The following is a 27,306-nucleotide window of genomic DNA, read 5'->3' as shown; positions in this document are numbered from 1 at the left end:
TATAATTTAAAAATACATTTATTTAGTGTTTCCATTTGTTTCTGTTCTGTTACACATGGCCATTAAATAAATACATTCTCCAAGTCACTCGAGTACACACCTACTCGCTATACAGATGAGGTAGAGAAATCAACAGGCTCACACAAGACTTCTCTCGTGTGTGTGTGAATGCCCCTCTCCTCCCGCCCGCCTGGACCTGGCCTAACCAAGCTCGGAGCCACGTCTGTGCAGGCTGAGCAGAGAGCAGGTGGCCGGGACCCGCCTGGCCCTCAGCATGGCTCTGCCCCTGCGGCCCTGGGGGGGTCGGGGGATCCGGACCCGCCACAGAACATGTTTTCTTTTAGAGATCCTCTAGCTGCACAGAGAGAAGCATGTTAATGAGAGGCTCCGTCAGCGGGAGTTGTTTCTTTGCTTAGCAAGACATTCTGATATATATTTATGTATAAACAAACCAGCCAGCAGACGTTTTCAATCTGCCTTGTTTAAAAAAATACTTTTCTTAATATTTATGGCATAGAGCTAAATGTGGTATTTGATTTAAAAAAATCCCTCCTCTGACTTGCCGCCTTTCCAGACCCAGTAGTGACCGAGCTACAGTCTTGTCATAGAAGCATGGCCAGTTCTGCCTGCTCCAGGCCCCAGCAGGTGGGAATGCTTGGGGACAACTGGGATGCACCCCAGCCTATCCTCACCCTCTCCAGCCAGGCGTGAAGGAGACCGAGGGGCAGACCCACATCATCCACTGTCCCCTCCCAGGGGACATGCCTTGGCTGCACCACTCTGTCAGCATGCACTTATTCATGGGGATGTTCTCTGAACCACAGGAGAATAAACTTTACTATTTACACTATAAAACAGGGACAAAGAGACCCACATCCACATAAATAGGTTTTCTTTTAAAAACACAGTCCCCAGGGTTCCTGAAGCCCCCCCTGGACTCCGAGGAATCCCTTCACTCAGTAGTTCCCGTGTCCACGCTGCCACCCAGCTCTGTGCTTGCCCAAACCCCAGCGCACACCCTCGGAGCACAGTCATAGAGCTGAGCAGGATGGGCCCAGGGCCGGAGGCCCCACCAACATAGGAAGTAGAGCTCCACACCTAGGAAGGGCACAGGGCAGAGGCCACACCCCCGCCAACCACTGACCACAACCCAACACAGTGTGCATGAGCACACACACCACACGCATGCACAGACATGCTTACGCACATGCGTGTACACACACGTATGCTCACACGTGCACAAAGCACAGACACCACACATGCACAAACATGTGCACATGGTCACACACATACATGCATCCATGTATGTACATGCACACCCATGCACAAATGTGCTCACATTCTCATGCGTGAACACACACCACATGCAGATACACGTGCTCACACACGAGCACGCACGTGCACTTATGCATACACACATCACGTACTCACACACATGTACACTCATGCATGCACACAAAGATGCTCATGCACACACACCACACACTCATGCATGCATACACACATGCACACACGTGTGCACACACCCTCAAACCAAATCAGGTCAGTGCTGGCCATCCTTCTCCCTTCCCCGCAAAATCAACAGCATGGCCAAGGAAAACAGCCTTCCATCTGCCACAACCTAACCTAGACTCTCTCCACCCATGTCTGTCCCCACGCTGCCTCCCCCGCAGTGACAGAGAGCAAGCCGTGCCTCCTCATGAAATGAACCTCCAAGGGGCTGGCACTGCCCCTCCCCATGCCCACCTCTGGGGGAGAACAGGCCACCTTCTGCCACCCCCAGCCCCAGAATCTGCATTGAGGAGGCTAGAGTGTGGAGCCATGTGCCCGCAGGGTGCGGAGCAGGGCCCGTCCACTTCCCAGGTCAGCCTTGCTATGGGTAGCCGACCTGGACCATGGGACCTGGCTTCCAGAAACCCTGAGGGTGGTGGCCAGACACAGCCTGCTTTACTTCTTCAAAAACAACGACAGCATGTCTCTCTGGATTTAGTGGTTTCAAACGACAAAGCAGATCAGGAGAACAGTTTAGGAGGGGGCGTGGAGGGGAGGGAGAAAGGGGCCCCTCCAGGCCCGGCTCTGCTGAGAGGGGGAGGAGCCGCAGCCTGGGAGACTGCAGGGATGGAGAAAAGAATAATTATATATTAGTTAAATAAAAATAACTTAAAAGTCACTGATATCACTCCAAAGAGAAGTACTCGATGTCAGGGGGGGCCGGCCGTAGACCCCTCGCACCTGGGCAGCCAGGCATCTCCTCTCTCCCCTAGTGGTTTGACTCTAAGCCAGTGCTGGTGCAGGACAGGCCACAGGCAGCTCACACAGAGACCGTGTGGTCACGAAGGTGTGCCCACTGCTCCTCAGAGGGCACCCAGCGCAGGAGGGGCACCTGGTGATTTAGGGGGACACAGCTTGGAAAGCATCTGTGCAAAGCTCTCAGGTCATGGGGAGGGACAAACAGAGGGGATGCAGAGGTCAGACTGGGCCTTCGAGATGGGGAGACAAAAGGGCGGAGATGGCCAACCCAGCCAACTCCCTGGCCCTGCCCCTGCCTTGTAACCAAGTATACTGGGGGCGCCCAGGTCAAGGACTCAGCCCCTGCAGGTCTAGACCCCTCACATGGCACACACCACCTGTACCCCTGCAACAGCCTGGCCAGGCCCAGGGGCTCAGCCCCTGCAGGTGTACACCCCTCACATTGCACACACTGCCTGCAGCCCTGCAGCAGCCTGGCCAGGCACAGGGGCTCAGCCCTTGCAAGGTGTAGACCTCCTCACGCTGGGTGCACTGCCTGCACCCCTGCAGCAGCCTGGCCAGGCCCAGGGGCTCAGCCCTTGCAGGTGTAGACCTCCTCGCGCTGGGTGCACTGCCTGCACTCCACATAGCAGCACCAGCGCACCTGGCACTGGCAGGGCCGGGTCACCACCCGGCTCTGTGTGTTGTGGCCACGCCCGCAGCAGATGCTCTCGCAGTTCTTCTCACGGTGGCACCTGCGGCCGGCAGTGCCGGGGGAGAAGCGGCCGGCCAGGCAGAAGCTGGGTGAGTCGTCCAGGTGCACTAGCTCCGGTGTGCGGGGCAGTGGGTCGCCACCACCCGTCCCTGTGGCCCGGCCCCGTGGTGGTGAGATGGCGCCGGCCTCGCCGGTGGCCTCATTGGTGGTACTGCCCACCTTGAGCGCTGTCTCGTACTTGTGCTTCAGGCGCTTGCCCACCTCATGGAAAGGCGCCAGCTGCCGCCAGCACGTCCGCACGGTGCATGAGCCTGACACGCCGTGGCACTTGCATGTGGTCTCCACCCCGGCCTTGATCACCTGGGAGGGAGGTGGGCATGAGGGCCACTCTGAGCAGACTGGAGACCAGTCCCCAAGGACAACCCTCAGAGGGGCTGGAACTGCCATTCACCCCAGGGCCAGACCTCATGGCCGGCCAGACCTCATGGCCCCCCAGACCCAGGCCCAGGCAAAGGGGGTCACCACTGCTCATCACCCAGGCTCCCTGGCACCCACACATGTCCCTCCCTCTCCAAGCCATGGACCACCCAGGACAGAAACCCCATAGCCAGCACCACACCTTCAGAGTGGCCACCACAGCACCCCGAACCCACCTCCTCCACCATCGTGGCCCTCCCTTCCCATCCCTGCATCCCAGGCTGCCCTCTGCAAGGCAGGGCACACCTCCGCATGAGCCCCCCTGTCAGCAACCCCCGGACCACACAGTCTGTCCTCAGCAGTCTGCTCCTTAAAAAAGTAAGGACAAGCAAGTTAGCTTGCCTAGTGGACAGAACTGGCCACTAGAGTCTACATTTGAGCTGACCATGCGCCTGCCTGAGCATAGGGATCAGATGCTACTGCATGTGGAGGCACCATCCCCCACCCTGCTAAGAGTAACTTGGAAGGTGGGAGAAAGCCTCCAGAGAGGTCCAGATGGGAGGGGGCTGCACCCACTGCACACATGCAGGCAGGAGCAGGCATGGCACAGCACCAACACTCCGCTTGGGATCTGGGAAGCTGCCTAAGACCCAGGCTGGGCCCTTCCCCTCCCAGGACTTGGGTCCAACCTGCAAAGCCGTGGAGTCAGCCCAGCTGTCCCACGGGGCCTCCTGCCTGACTTTCCACACTGGGGTCCCTAGAGGGACACAGGGAAGAAGAACGGCAGGGGAAGGGGAGGTCCCTCTCCCAGTGGGCCCCAAGCCAGGCCTGAGCTCCCACACTGCCCCCAGGGAGAGTCGGCTCAAGGGGGATTAAGAAACATAGCTGCCCTCCAGCCAGGCAACAGAAGAGTCACATTTAATGATACTTTGCTGAGACACCCGGACAAATTTAATTAAAACGAGGCTTACCCAGGACCAGTGGAGCTAATGGAGCACTTTCATATTCTGACTTTTCATTAATAGCTTACAAAAGGGTGAGTGCAGAGGAAAAGAAAGGGCCTCCCATGGGGGATTTAATCAGCCTGCACCCCTCCCCAGAGGGTGGAAGGAGAGGCAGGCAGAGCTCCTGTGGAAAAGGGGGAAATTGATTCTTTAATAAGCCCACACCTCAGAACTCTGGCTTCTCAATAAAGAGGGGCTCAGAGTGAGGCTGCCATTAATTACCTCACGCCCCCTCCAGCCCCCAGGCTGGGGCTCCATATCCCAAGGGCTGCCCAGCAAGTACGCAGATCCCCCTCCCAGCCCCTGACTATCCCACAGCTCAGGCTGAGCCTTGGGAGGCATTTGATTGTCCAGGTTGTGCAGGGACTAAGAGGGTGGGGTGTTCTGTCCACAGTGAAGGTGGCGGGACCTGATGCCTCCTCCAGTGGCGTGGAGCCAAGGGGCTGGCAGGTGGGTAGAGAGTGGTTGCAGAGCCAGGTCCCCCCAGGCCCAGCCATGCCTGCAGCAGCAGCTCCCAGAAGGGCCCAGCAAGAGAGCTGACACAGTCCTTTTCACCTTGAGTCTTTTGTTTCAAGTTTCCTTGGAACAGTCCTGGCCACAGACAGTGCCCCTGAGGTAGAAGCAGCCTCCCCAGCTTGAGCCAGCCACACCCCCAGCTTTTCCCTGGGACCCCTGGGCCACACACTTACCCGTTTGCTGTCCACCTAGGTCCCTGGTGACAGGACCACCCACCCCTCAGCCCTGGCAGGTAGGGGCCAGTCCATTGTCCTCCTGGTTAGATGGTGCCCAGCAGGGAGACCCTCCCAGTGGCCCTGACCAGCCAGACCCATCTGCCTGCTCCCCAGCCAGCAGCAAGTAGGCCTTCTGGTTCCACCCAACCATGGGAGACCATGGGGCACCCCTCCATGGAGCTCCCCACCATGACAACTAGTATCCCTGCCCAGCCGGTAAGTAATGAGCCTTATAAGCAGAAGGACTGGAGGCCCTGGCTGTCACCAGTGGCTGGAACAGAGCCCCAGAGGCAGCCGACTTCACCTCGTCCCAGCCCTCTCCCCCACCAATGTGCCTCCCTCAGCCCCTGCATCCCAGCCCTTAAACACATATGCACCCTGCCCACCCCTCTGCACTTTCCCGCCCTGCTCCCCAACTCACGCCACCTGCAACCCCACACCCACCCCATGCCCTGCCCTGTGCCCTGTGCGCCCCCCACCCTGCACCGTTTCCCACTCCGCACCCCACCCCGCTTGCCTTCACACCCACGAGGTTGTTGTGGAAATCCACACGGGCTCGCAGATCCTTGCTAGACCGCCGACCCAGGAACTCCTTGACGAACTTGCTGCTGTACTTGAGATTGTCCCCGCAGCCACCCCACTGCCAGGCCTCTCGGTTCTCCAAGTCAGGGGCCTCATCACAAGTGCAGCGCTCCATGCGGCCTGCACTGCACGCCTTGGCCAGTGCATGCGTCAGGCCAGCAGAGGAGATGGCGTAAAGGAAGGCTGTCTCCTTGAAGCCTGGGGTGGTGGGGGCAGGGGCAGGTCAGCAGGCCACAGCGGCCCCCGTCTCACTCGGGTGCAGCCAAATCTTGGCATCCCCAGGCACACATTCCATATAGAGCAGGGTCTGCGGGAAGGCTCCTTCCTGGTGTTTTCCACGCAGGGAGGGGCATACCTGCCTGGGCTGCCATGTGCACCTGGGGACAGGAGGTGTTCCCTTGTGCCCCAGACATAGGACTGGTCAGGGGCAGGAGAGAACCCAGAGAGTACTGGGCCACAGGTGTGCCCAGCAATCAGAGACCCTATCCATCTGGGTCTCCAACCTACTAGACTGGCCAGGGCCCTCTGTGAGCCTTGCCATGCCCTGGGCCTCAGGTCCCTAGTTTTGTTTTGTTTTGTTTTTTAACATCTTTATTGGAGTATAATTGCTTTACAATGGTGTGTTAGTTTCTGCTTTATAACAAAGTGAATCAGCTATGCATATACATATATCCCCATATCTCCTCCTTCTTGGGTCTCCCTCCCACCCGCCAATTCCAACCTTCTAGGTGGTCACAGAGCACGGAGCTGATCTCCCTGTGCTACGCGGCTGCTTCCCACTATCTATTTTACATTTGGTAGTGTATATATGTCCATGCCACTCTCTCACTTCGTCCCAGCTTACCCTTCCCCCGTGTCCCCTAGTTTTTAAAACAACGCTGTTGCGAGACTCAGATGAGAGTCCCCCTTGGCACACTCATGCAGAAGGAGACACAAGAGAGGAGGCTCCGTGCTCTGGGCTGGGGCACCAGCTGGACACCTGCTCCTGTGCCCAGGCACTGGGCCTCAGCCACTGCCATGTGGCAAGAGCCATCAGAGCTGCCTCAGGCCCTGTCACAGCTGACCACGTGCGCCTTGTGCCACCAGCAACTGTTCCATGCAGGTGTGAGAAGGGACCGGGCATGGGGGAGAGGGCAGGAGGAAGGGGAAGGGGGAAGCAGGGGGGTCAGTCCCACCCACCGCCCAGTCACCTGGAACTCAGCTGAGGTGATGCACTAGGGGCGCACACCAGGGCTAGGAGGTCCTGCCTCCCTGCTCTGGCCCAGTGTCCCAGCACACTCACCTCGCTTGAGCAGGCTGGCCCGGTAGCGACCCTCCAAGGTACAGTTCCAGCGCTCAAACCGGAACTGGTACTGGCACTCGAGAGCACTCATGCTGACCGCTTCCACCAGCGTCTCAGCCACACCGGGGTCCCGGCGGCACATGCGCCGCTGCTTGCGCTCCAGCTTCAGCCGGTCGCAGGCCTTGTAGTGTGCCTGGGCAGCTGCTTCCGGCTCCAGGGTCAGCGGGAGGATGGTCAGGGGCTCACTGCCCGTCAGCCTGGGCACAGAGAGGCCAGAGTGAGCCCTGCCCCAGAGGCAGAAGGTGGGCGCTGGGCGAGGGCTGCAGATGCTGGGGCAGCAGAAGAACCTGCTCGGCCGGAAAGCATGGTGGCAACTGGATAGGAGCCCCCGTGGGCCCACCTGGGGGGCAGGAGGGGCAGCGGGCCCAGGGACAGGGACACAAAGGCCACAGAGAACCCGGCGGGGGGGGGGGGGCGGTGAGAAGGCCGTGGGACCCGTGCCCACCAGGCATCCTCTCTACACCCGCTTGCCCGCATATCCACTCACGTCCTGCCCTGCCAACTGCTTGTGGACCCCTGCCTGGCCCCCTGCATGCCCTGGGTTCTCACACTGGCTGCCCAGTAAGCATGACTCAGGTACCCACATGGATGCTGACCCCTCCCCAACAAGTCCCTTCAGGGAGTCACACCCCAGCTGACACCAGCCTCACTTGCCCAGGTCGGATGACAGGGGAAGGAACATACAGCTAGAACCTCATACGCACACACCTGGGAAGACTGCCCAGCCCAGGGTATTGGCCAAGGGCAGAAAACCAAGGCAGGGAGCAGGCACAGTTGCCTCAGGCCACATGAGACGTACATCTACTGTACCCTGCCCAACCCACTCCCATGTCTGCTCACCCAGCTTGCTCTAGGACCCCCACCCTCTGCCATCCCCAGCTAGGGGTGCCCCCCATGGCCCTGTGGTCCCTTGAGGATGGCCCTGGCTCACTCCCTGTCCTCCTGCAGCCTGTGCAGATGGCCCCCATGGTTCCAATGGGGTCTCCTGGAATATGTGCACCAGAAGGGGCCTCCCAGCCCAGGTCCCAGGTGCCACCCAGGAAGTGGGCTCCTGGTTCTTGTGCAACTCCACCCATTCTCTTGGCTGAGCCGAGGCCCTGGCCTGCGTCTGTCTTCCTCTGTCTGGCCTGCCTGCCCTAACTCCCTACCAGCTGCTCCATCCAGGGACTGACCGGCTCTGGCCTTCTGCCCTCTCTGTGCTCAGAACCATGGGCCTCAGTGTCCCCAGACAGACAACTGCACATCTGGGCTCCAGGAACGTCCAAGCCCAGCCCCACCCAGACCTTCAGCCCTCGGGAGGCAGAGGTGCCCACCTGGATGTAAATGGGGCTCAGAGCCCACCACTAGAGCATGTTTAGAAACAAGCCCCAGCCCCCACCTCTCACCTCAGCCAACCCCAGGAACCAAGGGTACCAGGAGTCCACAGACACTGGAGCCCCACACCGTGCCCCATCCCATTTCTTGTTGTCCTTCCAAAGCCCCCTCAGGGGTACGGTGGCCACTGGGCTGATAAGAGAGCTGCAGCTTTCTGCAGGGGAAGGGATGTGGGCAGGGCCTTCTAGAACCCCACCCTCTAACAGACTCCAGCAGTAATGCTGCAGGTTGAGGTTCCCCTGGGGACAACCTGGGGTACCACATTTTGTAGCTGCATGCACACACACCCCAGCATGCCCTGCCCTGCCTAGTGGAGAGGGGAGTCGCTGCATCCACCCTGGTAAGGGTGGGGCCCGTGGAAAGCAGAATGAGCCCTACCCTGAGGCCTCTGGACCCCGGTCCCTGAAGGAGTTGCCCCTGTCTCACCCTCGCTGATCAGCACCCTGAGAACAGCAAAGCAGGGCGCTGAGGCTCGGGAACCAGGCTGACAGGAGGCCCAGGCAGCGTTGGGCAAGGAGGCCACCAGAACACCAGAGCACACGGGTCAGGCCTAGGGGTGCAGAGCGGAAAGGACCACTACCCCCCACCTCTGCACACTTAGGTGCAGCATGAGTGAGGCCATGGCGGGCACCCTGAGAAGACCCACCCCAGGCCTTGGCCCTGCTCTCCACAGTGCTCAGAGCTAGTGTACCAGTGAGCTGTGGGAGGGCAGAGGTGGCAACTGCTCCCAACCCTGAGACCGAGGGTGTGGGTGAGCAGAGCCCACAGAGGCATCCCTGCCAGCTCAGGTCTGTGCAGACGTTGCTGAAGGACCCGTGCCCCTCTCCGTAAGCAACACTCTGGATCAGGGGGCCCCTGGGTGTGCAGTGGGAGGCCAGCATGGGTGCTGGCTAGAGGAGAAGCTCCAAAGGTCCCTGAGACACGGACAGATCCTTTGTGGGCCACTGAGCAGTGGGGATGCAGAGGCAGTAAGACCTTCGGGGAGAAGACACATGAGCTTGGAGCTGGGACGATGCATTGGAGGGGTGGCAGCGCAGGCCAGCCCCAGTTACCTACACCCCTTATCTAGCGTTAGGACTTCATGCCTGAGGACGTGGGGATGTGGCAGAGGCTGATGTCGGGGGGCAGCTTTGTGGACTTCCAGGCCCCTGCCTGAGGACAGCTGCTGTGCTGGGGCGGGGTGAGCAGGCAGGGGCCCGAGGACCCTGGGCTGGAGGCCGGAAGAGCCATACTCCTCACACAAAGACAGCTCACACAGTGGAGACTTGTCCCCAGACAGGAATGTCAACAGCTGTGCCCAGAACTGCGTGCCACATGGCTAAAGCACTGTAGCCTCCACCCAGCACATCCCCCAGGCAGGATTCAGATTAACCAAGCTCCCACCGCTGCCAAGACATTCCGGCATCCGAGAAGACCCCTACTGCAAGGCCATACTGGGGGGACCTGGGGCCGGGCTGGAAAGGGACAAGGAGAGGGAGACAAATGGCAGGTGATGCTGCCTTGCAGTCTTCCAGGAGGCAGTGGGGGTGCCTGTGTCCAAATTCTGCACATGGGCGCTGAGGACAGGGCCCCCTCCACCCGGTGCCAGCCTGTGCCCACACTGCACACGAGGAGCTAGCTCAGGGGTCCCTCACACTCAGGGCCAGCCTACATAGCTATAGGTAGTTTCACTCCCACCTGGCCTCAGCATGTCCACCAGGGTATCAGAGGCAGCTCCATAAACACAGCCACAGGCAAGCTGACACTTTCCTGAGGCCAGGTGGGGTCTACATCTGTTCTGGGCAGAAGGATGTGGAGGAAGGGTCAGCTCAAGTCCAGGAATGGCCATCTGAAAATCGTGTGGCCACATGGCTGGGGCCTGAGGCCCAAGGGCAAGGCCTTTCCCCTGAGCCGTCACCCAGCTCCCATGGTAGGCATGAGGCTGAAACCCAAGGGGGCAGCACTGCTCTACCCCCCGGCATCCCTCATCCCAAGGTGGCACGTCCCCACCTCTCTTTTATGGGGGCCCAGCTGCCCCCTGTCCAGGCCCCCTTAACAGTCAGTGTGGACTCAGCGCAGCCAGCCTGTGAGCTTATGGCCTGGAGTGCAGCGACAGAGGACAAACCCTCACGGAGGTGCCGGTGTGAGACAATGCATGGGGTACAGGGAAGAGGGTGGCCGTCAGGTGGGTCCGGGCTCAGTGGAGGAGGTCCCAGGGACAAGAGGCGGAAATGACAACACAAAGAGGAACCCACAGAAGTGCTGGAGAAAAGATGAGAGGTTCATAAGACATTCTTAGAATCAGGAAGGCTTTTGTCAGAGTGACTCAGAATCCAAAATGTCTTTAAAATTTAATAAATTAGACTATCTAAATGTACAAGAATCTCTGCACAGCAAAAAGTAGCATAGAGGGCTTCCCCGGTGGTGCAGTGGTTGGGAGTCCGCCTGCCGATGCAGGGGACACGGGCTCGTGCCCCGGTCCGGGAAGATCCCACATGCCGCGGAGCGGCTGGGCCCGTGAGCCATGGCCGCTGGGTCTGCGTGTCCGGAGCCTGTGCTCCACAATGGGAGAGGCCACAACAGTGAGAGGCCCCCATACCGCAAAAAAAAAAAAAAAAAAAAGTAGCATAGAATCCAAAGACCAACAGACAAAGATCAGAGGAAATGCTGCAATTCAGATCCCAGGCCAAGGACCAAGTTTCTTTGCTTGTGTGTGGGCATGCGCATGTGGGCACATGTGCATGTGTTGCATGTACATATGTGGACACAGGTGTATCTTTTCCTCTAGATCAGTAACAAAGGAATCAGCTGTTAATTGGATACGGCATATGAACATACAGTTCAAGGGAAGGGAATATAGCTGGCTGTTAAAAACTTATTTGCAGGCTTCCCTGGTGGTGCAGTGGTTGAGGGTCCACCTGCCGATGCAGAGGACGTGGGTTCGTGCCCCGGTCCGGGAGGATCCCACATGCCGCGGAGCGGCTGGGCCCATGAGCCATGGCCGCTGGGCCTGCGCGTTCGGAGCCTGTGCTCCGCAGCGGGAGAGGCCGCAACAGTGAGAGGTCCGCGTACCGCAAAAAAAACAAACAAACAAAAGAAAACAAATTTATTTGCATTTCACTCAAAAAAATGCAAAATAAAACTACATTGATAGGTTATTTTTCATTCATCAGAGGAGTACAAATCAATGTCTCATAGGATTATTGTCAAGGACACAGGGAAGGAGGTGTTCCTCCTTGTCTGGAATTCTGGACTGACATATCTATAAACATTCACCCACCAAATCTCTTTCTAGAAATACAGACTACAGATATGTTATCTTAAAACATATAAGCAAAAAAAAAAATTTAATGTCAGCAAGAAAAAACGTACAAGCGTATGTCACTCACATGTTACCCAATGCAATGTTGTCATGCAAAAACACTGGAAGCACTGTTTGGTATTCAGAAAGACTGGAGATTGGCTGAATAAATGGGATCCATCCACTCCAGTATTCAGCAGGCCTCAGAAAATCCGCAGCCCACCTGCTGTGTACACTCAGTGCAAGGCACAGGCCTACCTCTGCAGGGTACCTGCATGCATACCTCTGGGTGCATAGGGCAACCCAGGATAAAGGCGGCCTGGGGCAGAGGAAACACGTTCTTCTCCCTTATAGCGTGTGAGCCACTCACACGTTGTCCCATGCACATGTGGCCCACTCAAAATGACAAAGTTCAACATACAGCCAGTGGCATGGAGAAACCCCTCACAGGCTCTCAGCCCTGTATGCCAGCCTGGAGCAATGAGCCTCTGCCCACACAGCCTATCTCCAGGGGCTGCGCCTTCCAGCCCAGAAAGTGCCCAGGCCACCTGGCACAGCACAGACCCTCCAACTGCCCAGCTGCCCACACCAGTGCACCTGCCACTGTGCTCAACACAGCTGCCCCTCCCTCTCCGAGGGCATCTGGTCTGAGACAGGCGGGTCGATGGGCACATGAGCCTGCCCAGGAAGCCCATGGAGGACTTGAGTCCAGGTTGGCTGCCCTTGCTCCACCTGGCTGTCCTCTCCCAGCACTGGACCCAGTTCCTGGGAAGAAATGAGATCTAAATGTTGGTCTGGCACTTTACAACACTCAGGTGTCTTCAAAAGATATAATACACACATGCAAGTGAGCAGCACAACTGGGAAACACAGCTCTCACCCAGCTCAAGAAACAGCCTTGTGCCCAGGGACTCTCAACTCCCACCACTAATGTCATAAACCATCTCCTAAACATCCTCCAAAAGCTTCCCCATCTTGCTGTGCACATCCAGCTCTCCATCCAGCTGACACCAACATCTGCCCATGAAGTTTGGTGGGGCCAGCATCCCTCCCTCAGGATCCCAAAGGTTCCATCTCCTCGCTGCTCTGTGATGTCACAGCAGCCTCACATGTGGCTCATTTCCAGGCTCCACCCTGGGCTAGTGTCACGAGCTCCTGACGTTTTACTGGGATTCCGTCAGGAGCTCCTTCCAACAGATTCCAAGGGCACATGCTGGCTCTGCATTTGCACACACGTTTACTGGGGTGGTCATGACTGCTCTGTGCAATTTTTTTTTATAAATTTATTTATATATTTTTGGCTGCGTTGGGTCTTCTTTGCAGTGTGCAGGCTTTTTCTAGTTGCGGCGAGCGGGGCTACTGTTGCAGTGCACGGGCTTCTCATTGTGATGGCTTCTCTTGATGCAGAGCACGGGCTCTAGGCGCGTGGGCTCAGTAGTTGTGGTGCACAGGCTTAGTTGCTCTGCGGCATGTGGGATCTTCCCAGACCAGGGATCGAACCCATGTCCCCTGCACTGGCAGGCAGATGTTCAACCACCGCGCCACCAGGGAGGTCCCCTGTATGTGCAATTTTGAATCTCTCCATTGGTGAGAGCAGCACCTCTCTCCATTTACTCAGAATTCCTTCCTGCCTCTCTCTGAAGTCTTACACGTTCCCCCACTGAAGTCTGAAGTCTTACAGCCTCCCACAGGGCTGCCCTGTATTAGAGTCAGTCTGTGTTCCAGAGTGATAGTGTATAAAAATAAAATAACTTTATAAAGTCAGTCTTCCCTCTGTTGCTGACCTACAAAAGTCCAACTGACCCTATGCTGATTTAGTATTTGGTGACCTTGCTATGTGTTGCAACTCATCTCTGATGATTTTCAGATGCTCTGTGTACAATCATGCAGTCTGCAGAGACACCAGTCTATTTTCTTACTATGCGGTTCTTCCTGCCTTCCTACACTGGCTAGGGCCATCAGCATAATCATGCAGAATCTGCCAGCTGCCCTCTGGGACCCAGCCTCCTGACCCCCAGCTCCATAGCCACCAGCCAGCACAGAGCTGTCCAGTGCCCTTGCCAGCATGTGTGGCCATGAAGTGAAGGAGAGAACTGTGGGCACCACCACCAGAAAGTGGGGACCCTCATCCTTGCTCATCTCTTGCTACCCAGACCCACCCCTCCAGATGCAAGGGCGCCCTAAAGACTGGCACTACCAGGCCAGAGACCAGGAGTCAATGCACTCACAGAGCCAGAGCATGATTGCTACACGAGAGAAACGACTCCCGTCATGCTTGAGGGTCTGTGAAGACAATTGGCATCACCCAGATTTAGACAACGGTGACGACAGGCATCCCTGTCTGACTCGTGGTCTTAAAAGGGAAGCTTTTGCCATTTCACCGTTAAGCACGAGGTTTGCTGTGTGTTTTTCTGGACACCCTGTATCAAGTAAAAGAAGTTCCCTTCTGCTTTTAGTTTGCTATGAATGTTTTTAAAATCACAAATGGATGTTGAACTTTATCAAATGTCATCCCTGCATCTTTTGATGTGTGATTTTTCTCCTTTAATCTGCTAAATTGAGGAATTTCACTAATTGATTTTTCTAATGTTAGACATTAAGCATTCCTGGAATAAACCCAGTTGGCCATGATGGGTTTTATCCTTTCTCTGTATTGCTGATGTAACTTGATGATGTTTTGTCTAGGATGTTTGCATCCATGCTTGTAATTTTCTTCTCCCATGCTCTTCCTGCTGAGTTTCAGTGCCTTAGCAAGAGTTTTGTTTTGTTTTTTTTTTCATTTCCTAGAAGAGTTGTGTCAGATTAGAATCGTGTCTTCTTGACTGTTTGGTGGAACTTGCCATGAAGCCATGCAGGCTGACATTTTCTTGGTGGAAACATTTCCTTTCTGATCCAATTTCTTTTTCTTTTTTTTTAGAACACCTTTATATATTAAGATATAATTCACTTACCATAAAATTTGCCCACTTAAAGTATATAATTCAGCGTTTTGTAGTATATTTGCAGATATGTGCAAACACCACCACAGTCAATTTTAGGATATTTTCATCACTTCAAAAAGAAACTACATAGTGTACTCTTTAGCTATTACCTCCCTATTCCCCTCCCCCAACTCCTGGCAACCACTAATCTACCTTCTGCCTCTGTGGGTCTGCCTGATCTGGACATTTCCTATAAAAGGAATCAAACAACGTGTGGCCTTTTCTGACTGGCTTCTTTCACTTAGCACATTGTTTTCAAGGTCCCTCCATGTGGTAGCATGTAATAATATCCCACTGTATGGATATACCACATTCTATTTTTCTACTCCTCAGGTGATGGACGTTTGAGCTGTTCACTCTTTTTATTGATTTTACTTATTTAAATTATTTTTTGGCCGCGTCCTGTGGCATGAGGGATCTTAGTTCTCTGACCAGGGATGGAACCCGTACCCTTGGCATTGGGAGCGCAGAGTCTTAACCACTGGACTGCCAGGGGAGTCCCTGAGTTGTTCACTCTCCAGCTGTTGTTCATAATGCCACTATGACCACTCATGTACACATTTTTTTGTGAACATATGTTTTCATTTCTCATGGGTATATACCCAGGAGTGGAACTGCTAGGCCATAGAGGAATTCCATATTTAATTGTTTGAGGAACTGTCAGATTGTTTGCCACAGTGGCCATACCACTTTACATTCCCAATGACCCAATTTCTTTGCTTACTATAGTATTAGTCAGTATTTCTATATCTTGAATCTGTTTCTGTTACTTTTTTGGTTTTCTCCATTTCCTCTGAATTTGCGGATTTATCAGCATGGAACTGTACATGACATTCCCTTGTTTTTGTTTGCAGAATCTGTGACGATATTCCCCGTAGCTGGACACTAGCACTCTGAGCCGCCTCTTCACTGGGTTAGTCTCCTCAGATGTTTCTAAGACCTTCCCAGAGAGGGATCTGTTCATCTCTAAGGCACATTTTTTTGTTGTTGATTTCTGCACTACTTCTACTTTCTTTCGGTTTACCTTACTTCTCTTCCTCACTTTTGTGATGGACACTTTCTGAGTGCTTTCAAGTGTCTCTCCACTTCTAAAATATGCATTTAAGCTACCACTGTGGCTGCTTCAGTCTCTCCGACACTGCAGCCTCAGGGCACCAGACTGAGCCCGACACAGCCCAAGGTCACTGACGAGAAGAGTCACAGCTCAGATCACTGTGCTGAGTCTGAGTCTCTCTCTACTCTCATTTCCCTCTTTACCTTATGGCCCATTGAGCTGGTGTGTTCTTTCTCCATCCTCTTATGTTCTCTATCCTTACATCGTGTGTCTCTCACCCAGAGCCTATAATTAGACTCAGGACCTGACCACAACCCCCATCACCTCAGCCTTATGCCTGGAATATTTCATCCACTGGGGTCCTGGGGCCTCAGTTTATCCTTTCTGCTGGCCATGCCTCTTTTTTCTTTTCTCCTCTCCTGCCTTCTTTTGGGTTATTTTCATTATTCTGCTTTTCCTTTTGTTAATTTGAAGTCATATATTTCCATTATTTTCATGGTTACCCTCAAAATTACAACATGAGTCTATGAGTTACCCATGTTCAATGTTGGTCAATACCACCCCCTTCTCGGTAATATGAGGCCTGAGAACACAACCTTGCCGACTCCCTGGAATTATACGCTGTTGTGTATTTTAGTTCTACATTTAGGACCCAACAGGAAGTTGTTCAATGTTCCCTTATCCCCTCCTTCCCTGTGACCTTCTCTTTGCTGTTCACTCCTTTTTGTGTCTGGAACACAGCAGGACCATTTCCCATGCCTAAGCTGCGGCGTCAACATTTCCTTCAGAGCAACTCTCAATTTGTCTGAAAATGCCTTTATTTCACCCTCATTTTACAGTAATCTTCACCGAGCGTAGAGTTCTTGGCTGGCAGTTATTTTCTTTTCATGCACCAAGTGGATGGTCCCACCACCTCCTGGCTTTGCTCTCAGTTCTGAACTTAGCTGTCAGCCTGACAATCCTTGGAAGGTAATCTGTATTTTGTTTTTTGGGATTGCTTTGGTGTTTTGCAGTTGCAATCTGTCATGTTCTGGCATGAACTTTTTTTTTTTTTTTTTTTTTTTCTGCTTAGAAAGACACTGGGCCTCTTGAATCTGCTTGATTGTTCTGATCAGTTTCAGAAAACTTCTCAGCCATTCTCTCCATATACCACCCCATCAGTTCCTCTTCTCTTCTACCTCTGGGCCTCTGGTGGAGCATGTGGGACCTCCTCACTGTGTCCCCAGGCTTCTCACCCTCTCTGCTTTCCGTGTACCTGCCTTCCCATGCCACACTCTGTGTAATTCCTCTTGACCCATCTTACAGTTTGCTAATTCGCTTCAACTGTTTATAATCTGCTTTCAAATCAGCCTACTACTTAAAATTTTTCCCAGTTCTATTTGGTTTTTCCAAACTTGCTGGGTCAGTTTTTGTGGCTTCTCATTCCTTACAGATATCCCGAGCTTATCTTGCTCCTGCAAGCACAGTGAGAGTTGTTGTCCTCAGTGTGGGATGCTCTGTTTACTGGCCTGCTGCCATCATTTCTGCAAGTCCTTGGCTGCATTTCCTTGCACACGAAGTTATCTCTGACCATATGCTGGTTGCCGTATTTGAGAAACTGTTTGCAGGAATAATCTGAAGCACAGGATGAAGGTTCCCAAAATTCACAGCCACCTGGAACCTCAGAATGTGCCTTCTTTGGAATAACGGTCTTTGCAGAAGTAATCAAGGTAAGGATCTTGAGACCAGATCATCCTGGATTAGGTCCCACGCTGATGAGGGCTTCCCCCCTGATGAGGGCTTCCCCCCCCGCCCCCGACGAGCTCTGCAGAGAGCACACTCCAGCCCTGGGGCAGCAGGAAAGAACCCAGGACAGACAGAGCCGAGTCTGGGGATGCCCAACCCCCTCTGGGGACCAGGCCTGAGGCTGTCACGCCCGACTGCTTGGGGACTACTAGCGCGGCCCCTCTGAGCACCCAGCCAGTCACACATCCTCACGTCTGCCCCAAGGACAGCCAGGTAGCAGGACGGGCATTGTCGGAAGAGGGTGGGTGCAGGTTTGGCCCACGCTGGTACTGGAGCCATCCCTGTCCCACGTCACTCAGCCCCTAGAACACCTCACCCCTTCCCACTCACAGGTGGGGTAGGGGAACAGATTTCGATTGCCCTTCCTCCTGCCTACAGGCCCAGCCACCACAAGGGCCACCCTGCCCGCAAACCCAGCTCCCCGGGCATGGGGAGCTGAGACCCTGGGCTGGGCGGAAGGAGAAGAGGCCGGAGTTCCAGAAGCCACAGCGCCCTGCCAAGGAAACCTCAGCCCCACCAGACGGCGTTTAATTTCTGTGTGAATCAAATTCAAAACAAATTCCAGTGCTGAGACCTGGTTCTGAGATTAACCCTCCATCCTCCCGTGGCCTCTGCAGCCTCCCACCCAAGCAGGCGGGTGTGGGGCGGGCACAGACACCACCAGAGCCGGGGGCTCCCCGAGAGCTCCACCATCACTTGGTGCCCTGCCACACCAAGGAGGAGGTGAGGGCCAAGGGATGGGGATGAGCAGGGCAGGAGGGCAGCTCCCTGAGTACAGGTCACGCTGCGGCAAAGACCTCGTGTCTAGGACAGCTGTCACCTTCATCAGCTGTGAGAACCGCCAGGCCCCGACGTCCCCACCTCATGGGGCCCGAAGATTCCAGGGCATGAAGAGCTCTTGGTCAGTCCGCAGATCCATCACTGTCCAGGGGATTGCCTAGCTAAGGCCTGGCCACCCTGGGGGTCAGCTGGCAGACACATGACTCAGCAAACTCCACTACACTGGGACCCACAGCACTGCGCACCAGGCCTGGCACCCCCAAGCCTAAGAGAAAGGTCCTCGTCCACACTTGGCCCCTGAAGCGAGCAGAACTTGTGGGACCCCCAGGCTCTGAGGGCCACCAGCCAACTGCCCCCTTTCCAGAGCAGGACGATGGAGCCCAGATTGGTCAGTGGCATGCCGAAAGCCCCCAGGAAGGTGGCTGAGGCTGCATGGGACCCCCAGATTCACTGACTGCCGCAAGGAGAAGACGGGCTGCGGTGGCTTCATGGAGGAACCCGAGTGACCAGGCCACCTCTGTGCCCTGGTCACCACACCCCCAGGCCTCAGAGGTGGCTGTGGACCCACGACGGGGCTGCCACAAAGGACAGGAAAGATGCAGGGCAGGTGCTCAGAGAGCCACCAGACCCCACCACCACCGCCGCCACTACCAGCATCACCTTGATATCTGGTTTCCTTCCTGGAGCTGGCCTTCCAGGGGCCTAGCACCATGCCAGACACAGACGGGGGACACTGGGACAGCCTCAATCAACACCCCACCCCGGGGTGGCCTGAGGCAGCCACTGCTGCTCCCTCTGTCCAAGAGGGAGCCAGGTCTGGTGTGCTCTGGTCTGGGAGCCCCTGGCAGCCTCTACTCTTGGGCCAGACCACTTCCCTGGCCACGTCTACCTCAGGTATCGCTAAGAAAAACAAACGCAGCTTGAGGCTTGCCTTTTTCCATTCCCTCGTCCGGCTGCCGGTCTCGAGGTGCAGGGCCTGCCAGCTGGGCGGCCGGGTTTCCTCCTGTGGCTAGGGGCACCAGGCCAGCCAGGAACCTCACTGGGAGGAGCAGGGGAGCGTGGCGGGCTGTGCCCGCAGGTCACAGAGCCAGATGGCCAGCACACCACCCAGGTTGACACTGTCCAGAGTGGGGCTGCCCTCCTCTGGAGACCCTGGCCCAGCCCACAGATGTCCATTAATGATTAGCCCCTGCAGAAAAACAGGCTGGTCATCATCCAGCCCATGCCACCAAGCCCCACTCCAGAGGCCTGCTCAGACCTGCTATGCACCATGGGCAGCCACCTGCTCCCACCTCCCCGACCCTCGCTCAGTGGGGTCCAAAGCCCCCGCCTCCCACCTGCCCCCTGGGAGCTCCAGCGGAGCCCTCTCCCTCAGCACGGCACCCACAGCAAAAATGCCCGCAAAGCCTCTGTCCAACATCCAGGCCCCATTGTCTTGTGTCTGCTACACCTGGCCCACCATCCGTTCGCTGGAAGGTGTAATGGCCCAGCCAGCAAGCGTGGGTGCAGCGTGGTGGAGGTCAGGGCCAGGGGTGAGCAAGGGGCTTGGCCACCTGGTGAACGAGCACCTCAGACCCCACCAGGCTCCTGGGTGCAGAGCCAGGAAGCGGAGGGGAGACAGGGCCCCTCACAGGCCTCGGAAGAGCCAGCCCAGTGCAGTTTGGAGGAGACACCACAAGGGAACCTCCTGGCTTCCCCAGAGGTGAGCTACAGGTAAGGAGCAATACTTCTGGGCTATGCTCTGGCTTCCTGGAAGAGGAAACAGCTGAGGCACACCCAGGAGGATGGGTAGGCCCATGAGGACAGTGGCCCTGTTCCCCACCAACCAGAGGCTGACCTTCAAGCAGGAACCTGGCCTCACCCACTTCCCAGACAACTGCGCCTGCTCTGAAACCTCCTGCAGTCTGCTGAGCCAGGGTGGGCACTGCAGGGGCACCCCCACCTCTGGGACAATACACAAAGGGAGCCGGGTGCCCCCCAGGCTGGGATTAAGGGGGCTGAGTGCCGGCCCTGCTGACAGGTGTCATTTTTCTACAGCCAGGAAAGCCAAGCCAGGCCCCTTATCAGCTCATCGCTCCTCCCCGAATTCAGGGCCCACAGCCCCCCGGGAGGAATCGTGTGTGTGCATTCTTTTCCAGGAGAAAAAATACCCACACACTTCTATTGTCCTCTATATCACAAGGCCCCTGGGGTGGGTGGTGGGCGCCACCCTCAGTCTGGGGCCACCCTGGGAGCCTGGGCAGGATCATGCTAGTGCCCATGGCTCTGGAGTCAGGTCCTGGACCACAGTGGCAAGGACGGGGGTGAGATTAGGCCAGCTGTCCTCCCGTCCAGACGGCCGCCGGCTGTGGCAGAACATCTGCTCACACAGCTGAGGGGAGCCAGATGGCGGCGGCTTCCTCCTCACCTCAGACCCCACCAGGAGGCCACCGGACTCCACGGCCTGTGTGCACGAGATTCCCAGCCCAGAGGCCCAGTCCTGGCCTGATGCTCCCACCTGCCTCTCTCTGGTCTCTGTATGAGGGGGCCGGGGCAAGGCCCCCCCAGGAGCCTATGGAAGGGGACAATAGGCCAGGCAGGGGCCAACGGTTCGGGAGTCCACAGCCCCCCAGAGAAGACTGGCCAGGAGGAGGGGGGGAGGCAGGAGGGACTCTGGAGACGAGAGATGTAGGGGGCAGTGAGCTCCCCAAGGGATCCCCTCTGCCTCCCCCGCCCGCTCTTTCCAGCTGCCTCCCCATGTCTGCCCTGGACCCATAGGCTGGGAACCTGGAACACCTAGGTCCCTCTGCTGGCCACAGAGGTCCTGGACCAGGAGTCCAACAAGAATCCCCCCTCCTTGGCAGGCAGGAAGCCCAGGCCCCTCCACACACCACCCCACTGTCCTCTCCTGTCCCTGGAGCTCCCTCCCCTGACCTGAAGCCCTCCCCGCATCCCCAGGCACCTTCCCGCAGCCTGCTGACCCTGCCCTGCATCCCTCGTCACCTGCTGTTCTGAGGTCTCCCCACAGGGCTTCCAAGGGGCCTCAGCAATCTCCCTGCCAGCCCCTCAGCTGCCCTGGACACTGTGGATAGGGCCCCATCGCCTGGGCCCTCCCCCACCTCAGCTGCCAGTGCAGGCCTACCCTCTCCTGACCCTCTGAAGCACACTGCTCTCCAAGGCCTCTCCCTCAAACACCAGATCTGAGGCCTTGCAGGACCGTTGCGGGCTTGTCTGTCCGGAGGTGGGTCTCCCTGGGTAGCACCTGCCCTGTTGCCCAAACCCACGTGACTCCCTAAGCTCCTGCCTGCTCAGCTCACAGCACCACCACCCCTGGCCGGGGAATCCCCCGGGACACCTCCCACTCTGTCAGCCCCTCCCTAGCCCCAGTGGACTCTGGGTCTCCCCAGCCTCTCTGTGAAAGGCTGACCTCCCCTACAGGTGAGCCCCAGCCCTCAGCCCCATACCCAAGCCCCCCAAGCCCCTGTCAGAGCTGTCTCATTCTCTTAGCAGGGCTCCATCTTATCCCTTGCCCACTCACAGGCTCACCGTACAGCCTTGTCATTCTACCATTAGGCTCGCTCCTGCTGCCCAGGAAACCTTCCCTCCTTCTTTCTACTCTAGGGACCAGCTGGGAGCCCCTCCTCCAAGCAGCCAGCAGGCACGTGGCCACATAGGACCGCCAGCTGAGCCCCAGGCTCAGTATTCAGAGAAGCAGAGGAGATGCCCTCACCTCCTGGCACTGGGCAGTCGACCCTCCCTGACCCACACTCAGAGTCCACCCTCACCCCAATGACAGCAGCCCCTCTGGGGCAGACCTCGAGCACAGTGCCAGGGCCCCCAGCTAGCCCCAGCCCCAGACCAGGCTCCAGCAAATGAACAGCCACCCGCACCCTGGCCCCCCACATAGTCCACTGGGGGCCAAGCAGGGGGAAGATCTGTTGTGAAGACCCATGGGTGCAGCCCCTGTATGAAGGGGTGAGAGCATGCCAGCTCACAGGTCAAGAAAACAGGTTCTCCTCAGTCCAAGAATAGATCTAGAACATTTAAAGAGCTCTTACAGCTCAACAGAAAGACAAACCACTGAGCCAAAAAGTAGGTAAAGAAACTGAATAGACATTTCCCCAAAATAAGACATTATAAATAGCCACTGTGCACATGAAAAGATGCTCAACATCACTAGTCATCAGGGAAATGCAAATCAAAACTACAATGAGATGCCACCTCAAATCTACCAGGGTGGCCAGAATTTAAAAACAAACAAAAAAATATGTTTTCTTTAAAATCAGAGAATTAACAAGCATTGGCGGAGAGTGGAGAAATTGGAACCCTCGTGCATTACTGATGGGAATGTAAAATGATGCTGTGGAAAACAGTTTGGTGGCTTCTCAAAAGGTTAAACGTAGCATTACTATATGATCCAACAATTCTACTTCTAGGTATGTACCGAGAAAAACTGAAAACATATAGGCCCCAAAACACTTGTACACCAATTTTCACAGGAGCATTATCCACGATAGCCAAAAGGTTGAAACTACCCAAGTGTCTATCAACAGATGAATAGGTGGAAGGAAACTGCCATATGTCCAGCTAGTCAAATATTATTTAGTCACAAAAAGGAATGATGTACTGATTCTTGCTACAAAGGTGAATAAATCGTGAAAACAGTATGCTCGGTGAAAAGAGCCAGACGCGAAAGGCCACGTATGGTATGATTCCATTTATATGAAATGTCCAGAATAGGCAAATCCACAGAAACAGAACGTGGATTAGTGGTTGCCAGGGGCTGGGGGAGGGGGGGATGGGATATGAGGTTTCTGGGGTGATGAAAATGTTCTGGAATTAGATAGCGGTGCTGGCTGCACAGCCCTGTGGATGTATTAAAAACCACTGAACTGTATACTTCAACTAAGTAAATTTACAGGATGTGAGTTACGTTTCAATAACAAAAAGACCTTTGGCCCCAAGGCCAATTGCCCCCCGCCCCCCAATGTGCAATGGTCCAGAGCACCTCAGCTGCCTTTCAAACTGGCTCCCAGCACCCCTCATGGGCTAGGGGAGCCCTTAGTCTCACGCTTGGCGCTGCCTCTGCCATGCAGGCCTCCAGGCCACTTGGACCAGAGAGTTGAGACGAGCCCAGACCTCACAGCAGTGCCCCACTCCCCCACATCACCCTGCAAATGTTTCCTGTATAATGTGGAGTGCTGAAGCCAACACCATGAGAGAGCCTCAGGGCTCACCGTGCCCCTTCTTATTCTCCAGAAGATTAATCACGTTGGAAGCCTCAGGCCTCCGCTGGCCTGTGCAGCCCCTGGATGCCTGTCTAGCAGTTTTCCCAGGGGCCTCTGCTGGGGGCTGGCTCAGCACACACACGGAACCTCTAAGAAGAAGGCAGCAAGGTGCTGGGGAGCCCAGACCCTGCTCTGGCAAGCACAGATCCCCCAAATCCCCAGATCCAGCTCCTGGCTCCAGGCTCAGAGGAGCACAAGGGTGGCTTGCCCCAGGGCCTGGGGCATCCCTTCCTGAGCAGGTTTCAGCACACAAGGCCCACCCTTTAGCTCTATATTCTCACCTGAGATAACGCCAAGAGAGGAGCAAAGTATGGGAGAGCCCACCCAGATCTATGGGGTGGGGCAGGGGGCTGGTGGTTGGCAGCAGGGAGGGGTGTCCAAGTTTGTATCTCAGACTTGCCACAAGACCTTGGGACAGTCTCTTCCTGCTTAGAGTCAGGCTCCACTTCCTTCCAAGAGAGCATCAGGCCAGCTGTCTAGGCCCCCAGAGCACAGACATCTCTGTAGCCCCAGGAGAACCAGATGGAAACACCACCTGCTAATCACACCAAAAAGAACGGTCAGGCCAGGGAGGAAGAGAGGAGAGCCCCTTTCCCATGGCAGGCAGGTGACCTGGAGGGCCCTGCCTGGTGGCCAGAGGCTGAGCAGGACAGCAGGAGCAGGGCGGGTTGGGTTGCAGCCTGGGGGGGTGAGGGGGGGCGGGGCAGGGAGGGCTCCCACCACCCACGTGATCCTCCCCCAGGCCAGCCTCTCTGGGTTTCTGGGCTGTAACTGGAGCTGCCCTGCCTGTGAGCCTCTGTGCCAGGCAGAGCTTTCAGAGTGGGGGAAGGGAGAGGAGGGCTGGATCCCAGCTCCTTCCCCCTGTTCCCTCTGTACTTGGGGTGGGGAGGGAAGCCCCAGCACAAGGCACAGAGAGGCCCCCTGGCTCTGGCCCAGCCCTGCCTGGCCCTGCCTGCCTTGGGCCATCTCCTCCTCCCCCTCCCCTCTGGCTCCTGCCCCTTTACTAAGCCAGGAGAAAGGGCCCCAGACCCAGGCTCAGCCAGTCACTGCTAGCCAGAGGCTGGGCCTCCATGGCTGGTGCTATCCTGAGTGGACTCCAGCACCAGGTCCCTTACCTTCTCTGCCTGTGGGGCTGGCACAGAGTCTGCCATCCTCCAGGACCTCCGTCCACCAAGCTGAGTCTTGTCTCTCTTGTCTGGTGGCAGGGGGAGGGGGGAAGTGGGGTGTACCCCCCAGCAGAGGCAGCAGAACTGCTTTCTATGCTACCCACGGGGCAGGACTTGGGAAGCCTCACTTGAGGGGGCCTTTGGGATTAAAGAGCAGGGCCAGAAGGGCTAGCTGGAGAAGCCACAGGGGCTCCAAGCCCTCCTGACTTGCCACACAGCCACTGGCCACACTTCCCTGAAGGTACAAAGTGCAGAGAAAACATGGAGAAAAAGAGGGATGCTACAGGGGTTGGGATGGAGGGCGGGAGCCAGGACCCTGAACGCCACCCTGTGGGTCTGATCTTCCCAGAGAAAAGGCCAGCAGCAGGGAGACTCCAAGCAGAGCACAGCGTGGCGCAGACAAGCCTAGGGTGTGTCTGAAGCCTGGTGAGCAGACCCATGGCTGAGCCCGGACAGCGAGAAGGCACAGCTGGCTGACAGGCCATCGTGACTCACCGTGGACCTGCAGCCAGACAGCCAGCCTCTGACCCTCCCTCTGCCCGAGAGGGTGAGGCAAAGGCTGCACAGATGGCATGCAGGGGCGTGCCAGCCTCTGCACAGCTTGGGCCCCAGGCGGGCCAAACCCACAGCCGCAGCTCTGGCTGCGGGGTGGGGTCTCCAGGGTAAGGAGACAGGGAGCTGACCCTGGAAGACAACCCAGGAAAAAAGAACAGGAGAAGGGGGAGGGGGGAGAAAAACACAAAGGGAAAGTTTCCCATGAAAATATTTTATTTTCTTTGAGAACAGGATACACCTGCAGGGCTTCTCGCCCAGTCGGCCTCTCCCCGCCCTGGCAGTGCCACATTTCTGGACCAACGGGGCCCCCTGCCGGCCAGGACGCTGCGCGCCGACGCCTGGTCCAGGGGAGAGGGAACAGGTGACGACGGGTGGAGGGCGGCAGCCCGGGAACGGCCGCAGGGCACGCAGGACAGGGACTGGGCAGGACGCGGGGGTGGCCTCGGCTCCAGGAGTGGCACGGGGTAAGGAAGCGGGGAGACTGGGGAGATCCGGAGGGCTGCCCACACGATGCCACCCAGACCCCGGTGTGCCCATCTGCAGAGTACAGCGAGGGTCCCCAAAGCTCGCCCGGCTGGACATCCCAGATCTGGGAGCGAGGAACGAGGAAGGGCAGGAAGGAACGTCGGAGAGAGACGAGCCCAAACCACACTAACTGCTGCTGCGGAGAAGCGCGCAGGACAGCGACCCTGGAGGCGGCGGGAGGCAGCATTCACGGCTGGGCTGGGCCCTGCGCACCGGAGAGGTCCCACAGACGCGCTCCCGCGGGCCGGGGCCCGAGCGAACGTCAGAAGCAAAGCTCAAGAAAAATAAAATTCCTCCAGTCTGGAGGGTTTTTTTTTTTTTCCCTTTGGGGCTCAGAGCAAGGAACATCTGGATTTTGTACGTATTTTTTTGTTGTTGTTAAATTAGCTTCTCGAGGAGAGAAAGGAGGGGGAAACTGCAAGGGGGGTGGGTTTGCAGGGGCCAGGGAGGCTCCAGACGTTTGGCAAGAAATCCTGGCCTAAGGGAGCCGATAACCAGAGCTTGGTCCCGGAGCTCCAGGGAGCCTCACGCACGGCCGCGGGTGCGGCCGCAGAGACTACGGCTCCGGGGTCACGGAGCACCGGGGCCTCACGCCAGCCCGTCGGGTACGCCGGCCCCTCTCCGCTCTCCGCGCCACGGGGACACGCACTCGCGGACCCAGCGACGCGGGCTCCGCAAACAAACAGCTCCAGGCAACCCGGGGGCCCTCGCTAGCCCGGGCACCGCGCCCCGCGCACCTGGGTCGCCCCCGCCCTCGCGCCCGCGCCGGCCTCGGGCCCGGCCCGCCCGCCCCGCCCGCCGGGCTGCCGAGGCACCTACCCGAAGTAGGCGGCCGAGGGGCGCAGCGCGGCGAGCAGCAGCGTCAGCGCGAAGGCCGCGGCCAGCCAGCGCGCCAGCAGGGGCCCATCCAGCATCTTGCCGCGCCGCGGCGGCTGACCATCGCGCTCCCGGCCCCGCGCTGGGCGCCCCGCGGCCGCCGCCCTCTTATAGCGCCCGGAGCGCCAGGCCGGGGGCGGGGCGCCGGCCAGCTGGCCCGGCCCCGCCCGCGCCCGGGGAGGGGTCACGCCGGCGCCGGGGGCGGGCCGAAACCCGAGCCAGCGCCCCGCCCCGCCTCGTTGCTGCCCGGCCACTCGGGTCTCAGGGCGCGCCTCGCGCGTGGGAAGAGAGGCACGCGAGGGGCCGGGTGGGAACCGGGGCGGCCGGAAGGGGCGGGAGCGTGGCGGCGGCCGGGGGAAGGGAACGAGCCCTAGGGCGGCTGTGGGGGTGGAGCCAAGACAGAGCGTTGGTGGCCTGGGGCAAGACGGCGGGGCCGGCGTTGGGCGGCTAGCCGGGTGGGAGCAAGCGGGTGGGAGCGTTGGGGGACCTGGGGGTGGGGGACTTGGGGCGGCCGCGGGGCGGGGTGTGGCCTGGGGCGGGGCTAAGGCGGAGCTCTTGGCCGCGACGCAAGGGGTGGTGCCGCAGGGGACTCCGGTGTCAGTCCGGAGCTGGAGCGCGCGCGTCGGCTCCCGGAGGAGTTTGC

General features: G+C 57.3%; 1 protein-coding gene across 2 annotated transcripts; it reads right to left on the bottom strand.

Moving 5' to 3' along the window:
- On the bottom strand, positions 1-26,769 carry WNT9A (Wnt family member 9A). 2 transcript variants are annotated; one of them, XM_081233127.1, is made up of 4 exons: positions 26,607-26,769; positions 6,961-7,217; positions 5,614-5,876; positions 1-3,304 (listed from the first exon to the last, which is right to left on the bottom strand). In XM_081233127.1, the coding sequence occupies exons 1-4, from the start codon at positions 26,699-26,701 to the stop codon at positions 2,822-2,824; spliced, it is 1,098 nt and encodes a 365-aa protein (XP_081089253.1). In that variant the 5' UTR covers positions 26,702-26,769; the 3' UTR covers positions 1-2,821. The 2 variants fall into 2 exon arrangements, with proteins under 2 accessions (XP_081089253.1, XP_081089254.1); XM_081233128.1 differs by having other exon boundaries at positions 5,626-5,876.
- Between the last annotated feature and the right edge of the window lie 537 nt (positions 26,770-27,306).

Source organism: Mesoplodon bidens (assembly GCF_964165515.1).
Source record: "Mesoplodon bidens genome assembly, chromosome: 4".
Classification (NCBI taxonomy): Eukaryota; Metazoa; Chordata; class Mammalia; order Artiodactyla; family Ziphiidae; genus Mesoplodon; species Mesoplodon bidens.
This window is presented reverse-complemented; position numbering and strand designations above follow the sequence as displayed.